The 16,582-nt window shown below is 54.9% G+C and overlaps 3 protein-coding genes across 7 annotated transcripts; 2 read left to right on the top strand and 1 right to left on the bottom strand.

Moving 5' to 3' along the window:
• Window positions 1-514: 514 nt before the first annotated feature.
• Window positions 515-3,092, bottom strand: CLDN2 (claudin 2). Its single transcript, XM_003208385.4, has 2 exons — window positions 2,940-3,092; window positions 515-1,818 (listed from the first exon to the last, which is right to left on the bottom strand). The coding sequence occupies exon 2, from the start codon at window positions 1,663-1,665 to the stop codon at window positions 982-984; it is 684 nt and encodes a 227-aa protein (XP_003208433.1). The 5' UTR covers window positions 1,666-1,818; window positions 2,940-3,092; the 3' UTR covers window positions 515-981.
• Window positions 3,093-4,411: 1,319 nt separating this feature from the next.
• LOC104912187 (uncharacterized) lies at window positions 4,412-6,723 on the top strand. Its single transcript, XM_019618216.3, has 4 exons — window positions 4,412-5,134; window positions 5,466-5,541; window positions 6,169-6,239; window positions 6,310-6,723. The coding sequence occupies exons 1-4, from the start codon at window positions 4,803-4,805 to the stop codon at window positions 6,527-6,529; spliced, it is 699 nt and encodes a 232-aa protein (XP_019473761.1). The 5' UTR covers window positions 4,412-4,802; the 3' UTR covers window positions 6,530-6,723.
• A 313-nt stretch (window positions 6,724-7,036) lies between these two features.
• Window positions 7,037-16,449, top strand: PRRG3 (proline rich and Gla domain 3). 5 transcript variants are annotated; one of them, XM_085230760.1, is made up of 4 exons: window positions 7,037-7,118; window positions 10,128-10,169; window positions 13,473-13,633; window positions 14,175-16,449. In XM_085230760.1, the coding sequence occupies exons 2-4, from the start codon at window positions 10,163-10,165 to the stop codon at window positions 14,709-14,711; spliced, it is 705 nt and encodes a 234-aa protein (XP_085086886.1). In that variant the 5' UTR covers window positions 7,037-7,118; window positions 10,128-10,162; the 3' UTR covers window positions 14,712-16,449. The 5 variants fall into 5 exon arrangements, 1 of the variants encoding a protein (XP_085086886.1); XR_014885015.1 differs by lacking the exons at window positions 13,473-13,633; window positions 14,175-16,449 and adding exons at window positions 10,845-10,954; window positions 11,879-12,344 and having other exon boundaries at window positions 7,041-7,118; XR_014885014.1 differs by lacking the exons at window positions 13,473-13,633; window positions 14,175-16,449 and adding exons at window positions 10,782-10,954; window positions 11,879-12,344 and having other exon boundaries at window positions 7,041-7,118.
• Window positions 16,450-16,582: the final 133 nt, after the last annotated feature.

Here is a 16,582-nt window from a genome sequence, read left to right as displayed (position 1 = left end):
GGCAGGTAGACCAAACTTCCCTGGGCAAAGGGGTTATCTTGCATCCGGCAGTGGGATGTGGTACCAAGGGACAAAGGAGGTGGCCTGAGGGTTAAAAAGTGCTCGCTCCTCCATGGGCACCTTGCACCTCCCTCTGTCCCCCTGCCTTGGCACAAGTGGCTTTGCTCAGCATCAGCATAAGCCCCCACGCAGACCCTTGCCGGCTGCTGGGGCTGCAGCTGCACAGCACATTCCACCAGTGCTAAAGGGTTGCAGGGAGCAGGTTTGACCCTGCCCTCCCATTCCAAACCTGCCCCTGCAGAAACCCACAGGCTTAGACCCACCTGCAAGACTCCTCTGTGTTTTATTTCATTGCCTTTATGGCCAAGAGCAAGGGACGGGGCTCCCTTTGCATCCACCTTTTCAGGATGGATGAAGCAGGCGGGTGAGCATGGTCCTGCCAGAGCCTGCCCTGCCACTGGTGAGGTGCTGGGGTGCTCCTTAGTGCCACAGAAAAGTTCAATCACAGCCCATCTAGAAACATAGATTTATTGTGATATCAGCTTGCGATCAGTACTCCATCCCCCACTCTCCCCCAAAGATTCTGGGCTCCTGTGGGTGCCCTAATCCCCACACCCTGTGTCTCCAGAGCCCCAGATGAGCAGATGAGCCCCAGCGGCACAATTTCACTGTCCTTGCTGGGCTGTGGGCTGCAGGATGAAGTTTGACCATGAGAAGACTGCTGTGCAGGGGCTATGGGTGTGCTTACAGCTGGCTTGCAGGGGCAGTTCCAGCAGGCTGATAGCAGCAAAGTGGTAACAGAAGCTGGATTCAGGGTCCTTCACCATCAGCTGAGATTTCTGAGCAGTCATATGTCAAGATCCCCGAGCAAGAGATATGAGTGTGGGAGACACCGCTGTGTCTTCTCTTACCGTGTGCCCTCGGTGCCAGCCCAGGTGTTTTGGGAGCTGGGAAAAGTGCTGACCAGGCGCCCTGTTGCTGCTACACATATCCCGTCAGGTTGTAGGAGCTGAACTCACTCTTGGGCTTCTGCATCTGTTTGATGGAGGGCTGGGGACTTCTGCTTGCCAGCAACCGGGGCGAGTAGGGGCCCGATGGGTCACGGGGAGGGCAGGAGGCACAGAGGATGAAGCCACCAATGAGGGAGAGCAGAGAGGAGATGATGCCCAGGTACAGAGCCTCCCCCAACTCAAATTTGGTGCTGTCAGGGAGCAGGGGGTTGTGGAAATCTCGCAGCACCACGTGGATGTTCCACACCAGTGGGATGAAGCAGAGCAGCCCCCCGAGGATGAAGACCACACCACCCGCCACTGCCACTCGGTCCTTGGCTGGGGAGCCCTGATTGAAGACGGTGCACCTCATGCCCACCACGGCCATAAGGCAAGCAAGGGAGGAGACAGCACAGGAGCTCACCATCAGGGCCTGGGCCGCCTGGATGTCAGGAGGCAGGTTGAGCAGGGAGCTGTAGATGTCGCACTGAGTGATGCCCGTGCTATATGTAGCACACTCCATCCATAGCCCCTTGGTGAAGCTCACGGCTGTCACGATGCTCGAGCCAATGTAGGAGCTGATCTTCCAGTTAGGCAGCAGTGTGGTTGTCAGCGTGCCGATGTAGCCCAGGAAGGCCACGATGTAGCCCACCAGCTGGAGTCCCATAGAGACCATGGTTGGGCCGGGTGTCACTTCTCCTGCACGTTTACCTTCCCATGGCCCTGCTAGCGGCTCCTCTCGCTGTGCCGAAGCTTCACCCCGCTCCTGTGGGTGCTGGTTTTGTGAGGGCACGGGTGCGTAGGGGGAGTCGGGGGGAGGAGAGGTTACCTGCAAGAGTGGAAAGCAATCCCTCCCCGATTAACGATTGACTCGAGCCTGCGGAGAATCGCCAAGCACCCTTTCACCTCTGTTATCTTCCCAGGCAGGCTTCAATAGGCAGCACAGTGCAGCCCAGGCAGGCCGCCAAAGCCCTTCCTTGTGCTGCGGGCAGGATGGGGAGCTGGCTGGTCCCCATCAGGTCTCTGCTGGGTCATCTCTTACTGCATGGTGTCTCCTGGTGCAAGCCTCCCCTGCCACCTCTTCCTTCACCCTATGTCATGCTTAATGGAAATATTCTTTTGCTGTTGTTGCACTCCTCCAGCTGCCTTTGCAAACTTAGCTAATCTTTATCTTTCCCTGTTTCAGGGCAAAAAAGAAGCCAAAACACTGTGGCTGCGTGTTGTTTGTTTGGGACTGTTGGAGGTGCTTTAGAGTGGTGGCCCCGAGGTTTTCTCAGCAGAGGAATGGGGTTCCTAAAGCATCTGCTGCTATCCCTCCGCCCACAGAGAACCCAGCAAGAATGGGGCCAAGGGATGTGTTCTCCTGAGGGTGAATCACAGCTATCAGCCTGCCCATGTCATGATGACAGGGAGGAATGGCAGATGACAGTGACACCTACATCCCTAGGAGAGCCCGGAGGTCCACGAAGGACAGCGATGCACTGGGCATGGTGTGTTAATGGTGAGTCCATGCCAGCATTCTGTTCTGCAGCAGAGTGCAGCGTGCAACGTGTGCTCCCCATGTGGGTGCTAGTGCCATGGGTTTTTTTTCTGCCCCAGCTGAGGGTGGGCAACAGGGATCTAGCAGACACAGGGTGGTTTGTTTTCCCTTCGCCTTGTTTCAAAATTCCCCCTGCTGTGGTTCTTGCGAAACAGCAAACCACACAGATACTGCCTGGCCAGCGGCCTCCTGCCCTGGGAAAGTTGCCGGCTGAGGGTGCACCCCTCCCTCCATTCCCTTTCCCCAGCCTTGGAACATCAAATGTTTGCTATCAAAATTTCCTGACTTTCATCTCCTTTCCCACGTTCAAACCAAGATACAGCCACTCAATCTTAGGGGTGCTGCTACAGAATTAACACTCAGGTTTTGGGGGCTGGCAAACTGGGGCATGCGAGGGACTGTGTACTTACAGAGATGGCTGGAGATGTGGTGCAGGACCGAGGGCAGCTGCAGTCCTACAGGAAGAGGCTCGTCAGGGCCGGGGATCAGGGACTGCGAATGGTTCACCTCGGCTTTGCAAAATCCATCCACAAATCTCAGCCTGGAGGCTTATTGCAGATCAGAATTAAACCCTTTCGGTGTCAGGAAGGATTGAGGAGCTGGGATGCCTTGTTTTGCTTGTTTTCTATTAATTATCAGGGTAGGTGGTTGCCTAAGTGGCTTGGGATACCAGGCTAGGGCGGGGGCAGTGGTGTGTGGAGGAAAGGCGGTGAGAAGAGATGGGGTGGAGTGAAGGGAGCAGAGCCAAGGATGGAAATCGGCTGCAGAAATGAAGCCAAATTCCTCCCTTGCCCTCCATCTGCACTGGCTCCAGGGGCCCTTTGCTCTCAGTGGTGATGCCTGACTGGCAGGGGCACAGAGGGGACTTTTCTCCTGCGGGGTTCAACAGCCCCTGAGACCTGTCTTGGCCAGTGCTAGAAGAAAGTGGCTGGAGATTGAGCTGGGCATTGGGCAATGCAGTGTGCAAGCTGCCAAGGTGTCCCACAGCACACCAGTACCCCAAGAGATGGATAACCACAGCGTTTCCATCTTGTGTGCTGAATCCTATCCATGCCAGGCTGTGTGCTGGGATCACAGGGCAGCAAAACACCAGCAGGTTGAACTCTCCAGCCTTGCTTGTCCTCTGCGGGGTTTGTTATTGTAAGACTCCTGGCCCAAATGAGGAGCAAATGGGGACGGTAATGAGGGCTGTTGCTCGTGCCATGCCCCCTCCAGCTCCCCGGCTGCTGCAGATGGACAGGGGCAGGGAGGGCCCCTGGTGATAAATTGTGCTCAGAGCCAAGCCGATCCTGGCCAATGTTTGGACACTGCTGGCAGAGCTACAGCAGGGACCATTTGCTATTTTCTTTCCTTGTCTCAAACTGAAACTCTCCCAGGATCGGGGGATGACCTGCCTGCAAGTGGCACCTCGTATCAAGTGCCCAGTCAGGAGCAGCAGGAGGGGTGGGATGCATAGAGGTATGACCCTTGCATCCTCCTACTGAGAATCTTTCCTCCACCTCCTGATACTATCTGCATCCCAAAGAGCCTAGGGAGAGCCAGGCAGGCAGAGATCACTGGCAAACATTGCAGCAGCAAATTACAGAATCATAGAATTATTTGGGCTAGAAAATACCTTCAAAGACCATCTAATCCAACTGCCTTGCTGTGGGCATGGACATCACTTTAGCAGATCATACTGAACTGTTCTGCTGGGAGGGGACAGCCAGCTCTGGGTGGGTTGTGTCAACTCAGCAGAGTTTGCCACTGCTTTTGGTTGCCAGCTTCGTGCTGCAGCTGTGCCCAGCCCTGCAAGGCTAAATCCCGGGGAGAAGCTGCCTTGCGTCTGTGTCCTGCTCACCTTGGGGCTGGTCCTGCAGCCAGCCTTGGGGATACAACAGCCATTATACAATATACATTATAGACAGTACCTCTCTGCTGTAGGAATAGAACCTGGGACCTCCCTGAGGGACCTAAGCAGGGACATGTGTGCCTGAGCAGGACCGCTGCAATCCCCTGGCACCTATCTTCACCCTGTCCTCTCTTGAGCATCCTTTCTATCACCTTCTGGTTCATCTGTGTTTGCTTCTGCTGCAGCCCATCACACTGTCACCATCATGCCATCCTCATCCCCTGCCCATCGTGATGCCCAAGCACTCCTTATCATTTCCCCAAATCCCCTCTCCCTTATGCAAATGGCTACTAAGAACACTTAATCATCCTTGTTAATTGTCTTTGCCCTACCCTGTTTCCCCCCACACCCCCCCTGAGCCCTCCTGGGGACTTTCTCACAAATGGTGTCTAACTTTTCCCTTCTGTGTTTTGCTTTTCCACAACACCCTGCTTCCAGTCCCCCCCAGCCCTCTGTTTACACAACTGGGACAAATTTCACACCCTGGGGACTGCTACCCCTGAGCCCCCAGTCCAACACTCTCCTGCCACAAAGAATTTGTGAGTCACTGGTGAGGGCAGAGCTATATATAAAGCTATCCTCACAAAGGACCTGCAGCCTTGGAAGGGACACCGTTGCCAGCATGGAAGCTGCTGCCTGTTGCCTGCCTCTCCGCCAGCTCCTGTTGCCCACAGCTGGTGCCTGCCCAGCCCCAGGGCTGCAGCAGAGGGGAAGGTACTTTGGGTGCAGCATCGCTGGGGGGGCTGGAGCGGGCAGAAATGGCTAGGTGGGAAGGCTCCAGATGAGTTTGGGTGAAGGCTGTGTGCTCCTGGTTTAGGTGTGGACTCCCACGATCCCAGCACAGTAGGTGCAGAGCCTAGGAAGAAAATCTGGGAGCTCCTGCAGGGAAGGGATGACAAGTGGGGTGGTGGATATGCCTGGCATCAGGGCAGGGGTTGTGGATGTACTGGCAAAACTGGGGTGTATGGCTGGGGTGTGGGTGAGCAAGGCAAGGGGGGGGGGAATGCAGGGTGGCCACGGTGCTCATCTTTCTGTCCTCCCCAAGACCCAAGCCACTCTGGAGACCATGGCTGCCCCAGGAGGAATACACAACCAGGCGACAGAGGGAACAGATGGACACTGTGAGTTTTATTCTTCCTGCTGCTGCCCACTTTTTTTTTCCACTGGCAGTGTTGGGGTCACCAGCCTCTGGCCCCAGACTCCTTTATCCCTTGCAAGGGCTGAGCAGAGGGCACTATCCCCAAGGGTGCCTGCACCCTGACATCCTGCCCAAAGCCCACGGGAGGATGGCTGCAAGAAGGAGTGAGCAGGGGGTCCTTTGGGTACCCACATTCCCCAGCATCTCCTCTCCACTCCCCAAGCCTACAGCCTGCTGAGGCAGTGCCAACTGCAGCAAACACAGCTGCTCTGTGGGGTCTGAAAGGGATGCCTGTTCCCGGCCTGGCGGGCATTCCTCAGGGGGTTAGCAGGACGCGTGGGCACAGTGGGGGAGATTACTCTGGCAAAAAGCCCTTGTGTGGAGTTTAGATGCCAGCTTCCTTTGCGTGAGCGCAGGGAACTGAATCCATTCAGCAGAGGAGCGGGGAAAATCAGGTTGCAGTCTGGCCCCATAGACACACTGCTCAGGGGCTGCGAGGTGGTGTGTAAACCTTTGATGTTAGGAAGAAGAGGTCTGTGTCACTGCCATCACGGCAGGAGCAGGGGCAGAGGGACATGGGGCAGGTCCTAGCCCGACTCTGTTCCCACAGGCTCAGCCTCTCGATGCTTCAGGAGACCACAGCAGCGACAAAGCGCTAGCACTGTTCCGCCACCCAGTCAGGTACGTCCCCGTGCCGACACCATGCCCAGGGCTGGGACAAGCAGGTTCTCACGGTGATTTTCCCCAACAGGCTCCTGTGGCCCAAATCCAGGTGCTTTGACTATCTGTACAGCGTGGGGGAGAAGCTGCTGGAGAACTTCCCGGTGCAGGCCACGCTCTGCCTCTACGATGACTCAGACAGCGAGGGGGACGAGACCGAAGATGACGATGAGGATGGGGATGAGGGGAACGAAGGCGAGGCCGGAGGTGCTGTGCCCGCGGTAGGGGCAGGCCCCCCGCGGCCGGCCTGAGAGCAGCACACGTGGCACAGGGATGGAGGATAACCGAGGCGCAGGGCAGCGCGGGGCCCTCGTGCCGCGGGGCAGAGTGAGCCCGGTCCGGCCGCTCGAGCAGCCGTGACGCTGAGCGCGGTGCAGAGCCCAGCCCCGTGGAGCGGGCGCAGGGCCCAGCGAGGTTGGCGGACGGTTTGTGGAGAAATAAAACGTGTGAAACTCCTACGGCCTCCACGGTGTGAGGGGCGGGGCGTGGCCGCCCGCAGGTGGTGACCGATCCCCGATCGCGGCCCCGCAGCGCCGCCCGCAGCACGAAGCGCTGCGCCGCAGCGGGCGTGGGACTACTACTCCCGGCAGCCTAAGCGGCCGCATCGCGCTCTCCCATTGGCTACACGCTCACAGAGTCCGCGTTTGATTGGGGAAAGAGCTCGTAGGCCCGCCCACTCTTCCTCTCCGCGCTTCTTATTGTAGAGGCGGGAGGAGGAGGCGGGGCGTGCTGGCTGAGGGGGGATATGATTGGCTGAGGGGTGGGAGGGGGGCGGAGCTTTCCTCTTCCTGCCCGTCGGCGGGAGGGAGCGGCTGCGGCGGGGTGCGAGGCCGCCATGAGGTACAGGTGGGGCGGCATGGGGCGGGCTGTGGGGCGGCGGGGGAACTCGAGGTGATGTGGGGTACCGGGGGTGAGAGTATGGGGAGGGCTTAGGCTGGGGCGTTGAGGCTCTGTGTAGGGGGGGGGATGCTAGGGCCGGAGGTCGGTGTGTGGGCTGGGGGAGCTGCGGGCCGGGCGGGCCTGGCTGGGTGCGGGAGGTGCTGTGGGGTCGGGCTGCCCGTGGCGCCGCTGGGGCGGGGCGCGTTCTGTGGGGCCGCCCGGAGCCGAGGGCGACAAATGGGGCCGGGGTCTGGACGTAGAGGGAGGGGGCCGGGCAGCGCGGGGCCGGGCCGCAGCATCGCATCGAGGGCTGCCGTGGGGTGAAGCTTCGGCCCCCCGCGGGGTCTGGCGTGCGGAGCGGGCGCAGCCTGGCACCGCGTGGTGGATCCTGGCACAGAGCATCGCTGGGAGCAGGAAGAATCCCCGCTGGCTGGAGCACGGCTCTGGCGCCGGTCGGTCCCTCGTCACACCTGTGCCCTTACCCTGGACTCTGCGGGCTGGGATCGCGCGCCGGGCTTTGCCAGCACGATTTCCTCCGTTGACATCAGGGAGGGGGGTGGGGGGAGCCCGGGGAGACACGAATGTGCGACTGCAGCATCCTCGCACTCACGGACGCATCCCTCGCGCCTCCTCGCCGTTGCTGTAGCAACCTCCCGTCGGTGGGGTATTTATAGAGGAGAGCTGAGAAGCGTGGGGCGGACGGGGCTGGGTGGGTGTCTGCCGGGTCAGCCTCCAGCTTCTCTCGTACGTGGGTGGGTGCTCAGGCAGTGCTGCTCGCCGGCTGCCGGCCCTCCTGCTCGTCTCACCTGGGGGCGGTCAGGGATCTGCGTGTGGAAATTAAAAATAAATACCCGTGTTGCTCACCCTTGTTGCGTGCACCCGGGCAGGCATCTCTTGTGCTTGCAGGCTTGTGCAGAGCAGGCTTATTGTTGTGTGGAATAAACTGTCTCTTGTTTCTGACGCTGGGTGGTGCATTGGCACAGATGTTTGGGGAAAAAAAAAAAGTTAAAGATGATGAAACTGATCATTACTGTACTTCTATGCCTGCGGTGTCAGGCTCCACGAATGTAAAGTGTGCTTCGTGGAGCCTGGGATCCCGGCAAGTCTAGTCTTGAATATGTTTATTTCTGTGACTTGAATTCTCACGTGTATCAGGTAGAGAAGGTGTGATGCTCATTGCCTGTAATAATGAGTGGTACGAAGTTTGTGTACTGTGTGGATGCTGGGGCAGGTTTTCCTTGCAGCCTGCTCTTTGATACAGAGGATTTGAGTTTCTTCATTAAAACAGACAGCAACAAAATCAGGTCAGTATCTGCTCACAGCTGACAGAACCTATAAGGGAATGTGCGGCTCCTGCAGCCTGTGTGCTCCCATCAGACTTGGGAATGGTTTGGGGGAGCAAGATCAAGTGTTCCATTCCTTGTGAAGAGAAACATGGATGAATGCCCAGCCTGGGGAGTGTGAGATGGCAAATCTGTCACATGTAATTGTTCTGTTGCTTTCCCTCTGTCCTGTTTAAATCCCAGGCTAGGTGTTGCAGAATTTCTCAATCTGTTTAAAAGAAATTGTTCTTTGATGATGGAAAGCAGCTCCAAGCATCGCCGGTCTCTTGCTGCTTTTGGTACAGAAAACATGCAAAGCCTGATTTTGGCAGTGAGAGATGTTAGCTTTATTGAGAAGGTGTTTGTTGGTGAGATCTGATAACTCCCGATGTAGCAATACACCAGCACTGCTGTGTGCCTGGATTCCAGCCTTTTGAGTGAAATGGGAAGTGTGTTTCCCATGCTGCTGACCCAGCGGATGACTTTGTACAGCCACTGACCTCACCCCAGCAGAGAGCTAATTGAAGTGCTTTGGGGATTACTCTGAATATCTGCAGTTCTGGACCTCAGAACAGCTCGTTTTAGTTCCTGCTGTTTCTAAACTGCCTTTCCCGCTACAACCACAATACATCCCTGTGGGAGCTGGCTCAGTCTTTTGATGGAGTTGTGGTTTTGTCACAGCAAGGTGTCACAGAAGGTGAGAGATGAGTTTGGCCAGGATGGTCTGATCTGTGGGATCTTGAGCGCAGTGAAAAGACAAAACGTGGAAAATAAATGAGTGGAATTCCTCCTGCAAGCAGATAATAGTTTACTCCTTTACTGAACTTCACTGTTGCGGGTTTTTGGTTTTTTTTGGTTTTGTTTTTGAAGTGTGAAAGGTGCTTTTCTAGCAGGAGAGTTGACATCCTGGATATGCTGGGAGTGCTGCTGCTATTCTGAGCTTTGCCAAACACCCTTTAGGAGATGCATATCCTTTTCTCTCCTGCTAAATACTCAGCTTGATGGTAATGGAGAAAACAATCCAGCATCCTTACTGCAGATTGTGGGTAAGCGTTACAGAAGTGAGAATTTACAATGGATGCAAAACGAGTTGATAGCTTTACCTGTATCCATCAATCCTGTCTTGGAGGGAAGAGCACCAGTCTGTTCCCAGCAGCTTCCAACTCTTAGTTCATCCTATGTGTTTGCAGATCCTGATCTTCCTAGTTAGCTTGTGTGTTTGCCTCCTTGGGCAGCACAGGTCCTGCAGGCACCTGCCCTGGGCAGTGATGGTAGCAAGCATGCCAGGCAGAGGAAGGCTCTGGGTGCCAGGTGTACTCTGTGTCCAGCAAAGCATTGTTGATCACTCGCCAATTACATGTCCTCGTTGGCTGTGCCTTGTTTCCATGAATGGGAGACTCTTGGTGCTGGGTGTATTGGAGTCTGCTGCTTTCAGTGGAACTGTCACTTTCTAAGCATTCTTTATTCTGTGAACTCAAAGGTTGGGAAATTAGCTGGTTGCAAGTTTGGTCTGACAGTTTCATGGGTCTTACAGATAGCACCCTGCTTTCTGCATCATTCTGACCCTGGATGGTGGAGGGCTTGGGCTTTAGTGTCTGCTGGGCTGCAATTGAAGCTGTTGATGACTCTCCTACTTTTTTTCCTGCAGGTAGGTGGGAGTCCCCTGCAGCCGAGCAAGGCAGCATGGCAAGTAAGTGTTCCCTGTTCCCCTCCAGCACCACTACCACCTCTTCATCTGCAGTGAGAAAGTGTTTTGCAGATGCCTCACAAGCAAGAGGCACCTGTATTTTTTGGGGAGGGTCAGATGCCATTGCCTCTTATCCCTGTACATGGTCTGAGGTCCAGCCTGCCTTGTTCCTCTCTCCTCTGTGCAAGGTGGGAGGTACTGAAGGGCGAATTTCTCCAGGACTGCCTTTATTTCTGTGAGGATTGCTGCACAAAGCCTCCCCTGAGGCTTTTTGGACGGACTGACTCCTTTGCAGGCATTGCTGGTCTGCACCAAGATCTCCCAGCCATGGTGCTCCCCAGGAAGGTGGCCCATGATTCGGGCCATGCTCTCCTGCAGCCATGGGTGGCCTGGGACACTGCAGCTCTATGTTCCTGGCAGAGACTTGGGCAGTGGTGTAACATAGCCCCCTGCTGGAGCATTTTGCATCTTGGTGAATGAGTGCCCAGCACACGTGGCCATTTGGTGCCAGCAGCTGTGAGGACTGGGCTGAGAACAGTAAGGGTGCAGGGTGGAAAACAGCATGTGATCTGTGAGGGGCTGGACTCAACCCTCTGTCCTCACTTATCTGGACAGCCTGCACAGAGGCTGCATGCAGTGATGCAATGGGAACTCTAAGCGGATGGTGGTTGTGAACAGGAAGGTGCTAGAGCTGGAATCTCAGGATCTGCTCAGGGTGTCACCAGAGCCAGCTGTGAAGGTGGAGGCAGAGTCCAAGCTGGACAGGAGAAGAACTCCAGGGATGACAGGTACGCCTCCTTTTGTCTGTACTGTGCTAGGTGAGGGAGGGAGCAGAGATCTCCAGGCAGGTTCTGCTACAGAATGTACTTTTAATCTTGTGTTATTGAGCAGGGTACCCAGTTGTTGCCCTGCCTTCTAGCACTTTCTCTCCCTTGCAGCTTTTAGGTGCTGACTTAATAGCACTTGCTTCTTGTGGAAGCTGTCCTTGAAATGGCAGTGCAAGGCAGTGCCCCCTGCCAAGCGGTTTCTGTCATGCAAACAAATTAAAGAAATAAACCACTCCTGCAAGTCGCATTTTTAGTTATTTTGTGGTGTTCAGCACGTTTGCCTTCGTGCTTCCCAAAACTGCAGCCCTGGCTGCTCCTTTCCAGGCACAGCCATGTGTCATTTGGGCAAGGCAGCCCTGGGTAGAGGTATGGCTAAGCCTGCCTACCACCAGGGGCCAGCATCACCTTAGGAAACTTAAAAGGGATGGCAGTGAACTCCTGCTCCCCCAGCCTAAAGCTCTAATCTTTCCTGTGCACTGGTGCTCCAACTGGTGTGGGGAGACTTGGAGAGGCACAAGGAGTCAGTACAGACACTGCTGGGGTTTGAAAAGTCTTCCCTCTCCTGTGCTTTGGAGACAGCTCCTGCTCAGCTGTCTGCTGTCCTGTGAGTTGAGGATCCCAAGTCAGAGAGGAGAGTTTACAAGGCTCTTCTGTCCTGAAAGCCACTGGTTTTCCTCCCCTGACTCCCTTGCATGTGGAAGCTGTTTGTGCTTTCCACAGAAAAGAGGGGAAGGATCAGTGACTTAGTTTCTGCTCTCCTGTCATTTCTAGGTCCTCAGGGGAGTTTCTCTGGGGGAAGAGGCTCATGCCTCCATCACAGTATGTTTTCAACTGAGACACTGTTTGTGATACCTGCCTGTGTGTCTGTTTTTATTTCCACCATAGTGACCAGTTCAGCAAAGCAGGGTCAAGCGAGTGGTATCTGGAGGGATGGAAGACCTTGCAAGAGAGATCTGCAGCTAAGCTTGTTGCTCCAAGGTGGGAAGGAAGATGGAAAGAGTCTCAGCCTCAAATGCTGAGGAGGGGAGAGTTAATAGCACAGCTTGATCAAGTCAGGAAGCCAAGGAGGTAAGGCCAGATTTCTCCAGTGAAAGATGGGACGTTTGAGGAATGGATGGTGCCTTTGTGAAACTTCATCCAATTCTGGAAAGGGTCGGGAGAAAGCCAGCCTGCTCCATCTTCAGCCAGGACAGCCCTCCTTGACTGGGAAAGCCAAGGCAAGCTGATCCCTGCCCTCCAGCAGTATGCCTCTGTGCCTCTTAAAGACGCTTTTTCTGGTTGTCTTTGTTATTTAAGGGAGGAGGGGAAAAAAAAGATATATTTGCATAATAAAGTTGATTCTGAAGGGAAAGTCTCTGACTCACATCATTCATGCTGTTCTTCATTCACACCTCAGTGGTTTCAGCCTTCTGCAAACTCTCTCACCGAAGCAAGCCATTAATAAATCACTAGGAGGAAATGCACCTACACAGCACATAAAGAGCACAGTATCTCCAAGCACGGAGTCGCATAGCACTAGTAGTTTCTTATGTTGTGATCTTTCCCTTGCCTTGACATTTCTGAGTATTCTCAAAAATACCTTGCTATATTATTTTAAGAGCAGGATAAATGGAAGGTAAAGCTGAAGGAAAACATGTTGACCTCCCTGGTGGCAGGCTGCTACTGAATGTTATGTTTGATCATTTACTAAGCATCCTTTTCTATTCAATCCAAGCTGGTCTAATGGGAGGCTCTGTCAGTCCCCTTACCTCCTTGTCCTGCATCTGTTCTTATTGCTGCAGTGTGAATTAGTTCATCTGGTTAATCCACTGGAAGACTGAGCCTGAGGGTAAGAGGTAAACAGGCTTCTGTAGATCAGCCAGCTGACCCGATTCATCATACTCAAAGAATGCAGTGAGATTGGCTGGGTGGGAAGAATCAATTGGATGTGTTTGGCTGCATACAGAAGGGCTGCCTTGTGAAATGTGTGTGGGATATTTGTATCCTGGGAGTGTCATGGTTTGTGTGCAGTGCTGCTTTCTGGACAGCATCTCACTGTTCCTGTGCTAACGGGGTCAGCGTCCTTATGCTGGGAGCTCCCTTTTCTCCAGGAAGCCTCTGCCTGACCCTGGATCCTCTTTCTGATGTAGTTGCCATGTAGTAAAGGAGCAGTAACGTGAGTTCCCGTCAAGGGCAGAAGGTTAAAAACAAGTCTGTTGGAGCTGTCCTGTGTGATCTGACACTGCCAATTTCTGTGTATCTGGCATCCAGTCCTCTTGGAAGGATGTTGCTGGTGCTGCATGTCTCTGGGCAGACTCCAGAAACCCTACTACTGTGTGTACTTCCTCAGCAGGCAAACTGCTGCGCTAACTGAACTGTAGCTGTGGGCCATTTGGTGCTTGGGATACCTGTTCCACCGAAAGCAGGTGGGAAAACCTGGCCGTACAGAGGCCAAGTGTGGGTTTGTCGCTGTTCAGCATCTGTGCCTTGTGTGTTGCAGTGTTCTTGGGGGCCAGGAATGCCCACTCAATCCTGAAGCGCTTTCCCCGAGCCAACGGCTTCCTGGAGGAGATTCGGCAGGGCACCATCGAACGGGAGTGCATGGAGGAGGTCTGCAGTTATGAGGAGGTCAAGGAGGTGTTCGAGAACAAGGAGAAGACAGTGAGTTTGTCCCAGTCTGCTCCTCAGTGGATGTGTGAGGCACTTACACCTTAGTATGCTGTGGGTGGAGAAAAGCACAGTGGGAATGGCCTCTCCTGTTCCCTCTGTCCTCTTCATTCCACAGGTAGTATGCTGTAGCCTCACTTTTCAGCATGTTTTACCCTTGCAAGGCAATGTTCTCTCCTTGTCATTGCTGGGACACCCTGCACAGCTGCAGGTTGAACTGGCACTCCCCTGGCATGTGTAAGAGATTTATACCGCTGTCCCCACATCTCCAGGTGGATGTTGACTTTGGCCATGTTTCTCCCTGCTTAATATGGGGACTGGTGGCTGCTGTTGAGTTTTGTTCCCATCATCTTTTTTGCTGGGTCCCGTAGTTGGTTCAGCAGGGCCACTCACAGCCTTGGTGAGAGTGTTGCAAGGCAGCTGGAAACGCCTCTTCTGTGGGCTTGGGAACAGCTGTGTTTATTGCATGTGATGGTTAGGGGCTGCTTGTCCCATGCAGAAGCACATGGAAGTTCCTTCTGTGTTCCTACTGCAGATGGAGTTCTGGAAGGGCTACACCAACTCTGTATACTCTGTCAAGGACCCTGGGCACAGCACGGAGCGCTCAGATGCTATGTATGTGGTGGTGCCCCTCTTGGGAGTGGCTCTTCTGATAGTCATCGCCCTCTTCATCATCTGGAGGTGCCAGCTGCAAAAGGCCACGCGTCACCGCCCTTCCTACGCCCAGAACCGCTACCTGGCCAGCCGAACAGGACGCAGCCTCCCCAGGGTCATGGTGTACCGTGAGCGGTCACAGAGCCAAGGGGAAACTCAGTATCAGCGAGAAGCAAGCAACCGAGGGGCTGGAGACAGCAGAGCAGGGGGCACCCCCCAGCAAGATGGCACTCTCTGTCCACCAGAGCACTCAGTCTCTGTCCTCTCCAGACTGTCCAGTGCCACCCCTCCACCTTCTTACGAAGAAGTAACGGGGCACCCAGACAGCAGCAGCGGTGAAGAGACCAGCATCTCCTACAATGACCCTCCACCAAAGTATGAGGAAATTGTGGCTGCTGCTCCCACTGCAGGCAAATAGAGAGTCTGCCTCTCTCTTGCCTCTTCACACACTCATGCTCATGCACCACACCCCTTGCCATGCCCAAAACCTTGTTCAGGTGGCATTGATATTCCTGTATCACTTGTACAAGCTGGTGCCATCACACAATAGCCTTACCTTCCTTACCAAAAAACAACTGTCCCCAAGCAGGGTGAGGGTGGGATGTGGGGCTCTGGGTTCGACCAGCCATCCCCCTTCCCCCTGCTCCCTGCTCACATAAGTGCTGCAGCAGCCAGAGCAGAGCAGCAGCTTGTTCCTGGCTCAACGTGGGGGTCCTCCCCACGGTGCATTGGATTTCTTCACTTCCCCTTAGACATAACATTTCCCATGACTAAAACAGCCTCACTGCCTCCCTAAGACTCTGCTCAGCCTTACCCTGTGTGCATGCTGGCTCATGGACCTGAGGCACGTGTGGGGCTGGTGTTGGGATTGGTCCTTTCCAATACCCAGGTCAGTAGGGGCTGGTTTGTGATGTGCTGAGACCCCAGTCCTTACTGTCTTCTGTTTGATGCTTGGTGCTCTGAAGAGGAGGTGAGGAGGTGGGAATAGTGCTCGTTTCTGTCTCCACGGTTTGTGACTGGGGAGAAAATTCCTCTCTTGTGTGGATTTGCTGCCTGGTGGGAGTGGGGAACCCAGTCCATCCTGTAGTGCCTGTAGTGATATTCATTACTGGGAGAAAGAGGAGGGACTGGCCAAGGAGGTGTTTTGTGATCTAGAATCCTTTGGAAAGGGAGAAAGGTTTGTGGTGGTCTTGCACGTGAGGTAAGTTGCTTTGGAACCACCAAGATGGCTGCACGGCTTTAAGCAGTGGGGATGTGCCTCCTTTCTGCAGGTGCCTGCCTCACCTGTTTGGTGTCCCCACTAGGTGCGGGATGCAGGCACAGGGAGGCTGCAGATGTGCCAAACCTCCCTTCAGCCTTCCCCTAAACTCTCAGTCCTGGCTCTTTTTCCAGGGCTCTTGTCCTCCAAGCTGCTCTGGTGGGCAGAGCACATGGCCACGGCCATGGCGCAGAGGGCCTGTTGGCAGAGATGGCTGCAAAAGTGAACAATGATTGTGCCACCAATCAGGCTTTGGCAGCTGGGGATGCTGATGGGACAGGAGCAGAGCTGAATCCTGCCCTTGGAGCCAGGGCAGAGTAGAGCACGTGCTTTGCCGAGGGACCAGCGTGTCCCCTTTCTAGGCACCACTTCTGGGGTCCGTGCGATGGGGCTATCCTTTCCCAGTCATGTCTAATGGGCTTTAAGGGGGTTCTTCTCACCAGCCCCCAGTACCAGCCCAGAACCTTGTAGCACTGCCGCCCTGTAGCATTCACCCCAGCACCAGTCTCCACCAGCACCAGAAGGCTGTGGTGTACCCGCAGGCTGCCCACACCCGCTGTCCTTCTCTGTCCCAGTGATGCACTCAGCCCAGAGCTGAGGCTTGACCAGCATGGCTGTCCCTGGGGCAGGATACAAGCCCGTGGGGTCTGCAGCTGCCGGCACCTCGTCTGTCCCTTCCCAGGCCTTCATGCTGCCTTTCGGCCTTAGTAAACGCAGGTGATGGGACAACCTGGCAATGAGTGCCAGGGTCAGAGCTGGGAAAGACTGGAGGGAGTCAGAGGGCATTCGTGGATCCTCTGTCTTTGATGCACGGTCATTACCTTTGCGGTTTGTATTCTGTAAAACTTGGTATATTTCTGTGCAAAAAGGTATTTATTAAAAAACCCTCACTGTCTAAGTGGCACAGGTGGCTTTTTCCCAAACTGCTGGGAAGGGTTGTGGGATGGGGCATTGCACCCCACATACCTGGGCATGGTAACAACTGAGAATGTCCTACGAGCCCGGCTGGTTAGGTGAGTGTGAGGGATTTC

The sequence above is a fragment of the Meleagris gallopavo genome, chromosome 9, assembly GCF_905368555.1.
Source record: "Meleagris gallopavo chromosome 9, MGAL_WU_HG_1.1, whole genome shotgun sequence".
Lineage (NCBI taxonomy): Eukaryota > Metazoa > Chordata > Aves > Galliformes > Phasianidae > Meleagris > Meleagris gallopavo.
Note: the sequence above shows the minus strand (reverse complement) of the source record. Positions and strands in the feature narration are given on the sequence as shown.

Bases quoted from the DNA above. Each gene is read 5' to 3' on its own strand.
- CLDN2 (XM_003208385.4), bottom strand. From the start codon at position 1,665: ATGGTCTCTATGGGACTCCAGCTGGTGGGCTACATCGTGGCCTTCCTG.
- PRRG3 (XM_085230760.1), top strand. The intron at 13,634-14,174 runs GTGAGTTTGTCC...TTCCTACTGCAG, and splicing joins TCGAGAACAAGGAGAAGACA to ATGGAGTTCTGGAAGGGCTA.
- LOC104912187 (XM_019618216.3), top strand. From the start codon at position 4,803: ATGGTGTCTAACTTTTCCCTTCTGTGTTTTGCTTTTCCACAACACCCT. The intron at 5,135-5,465 runs GTACTTTGGGTG...GTCCTCCCCAAG, and splicing joins GGGCTGCAGCAGAGGGGAAG to ACCCAAGCCACTCTGGAGAC. The intron at 5,542-6,168 runs GTGAGTTTTATT...CTGTTCCCACAG, and splicing joins AGAGGGAACAGATGGACACT to GCTCAGCCTCTCGATGCTTC.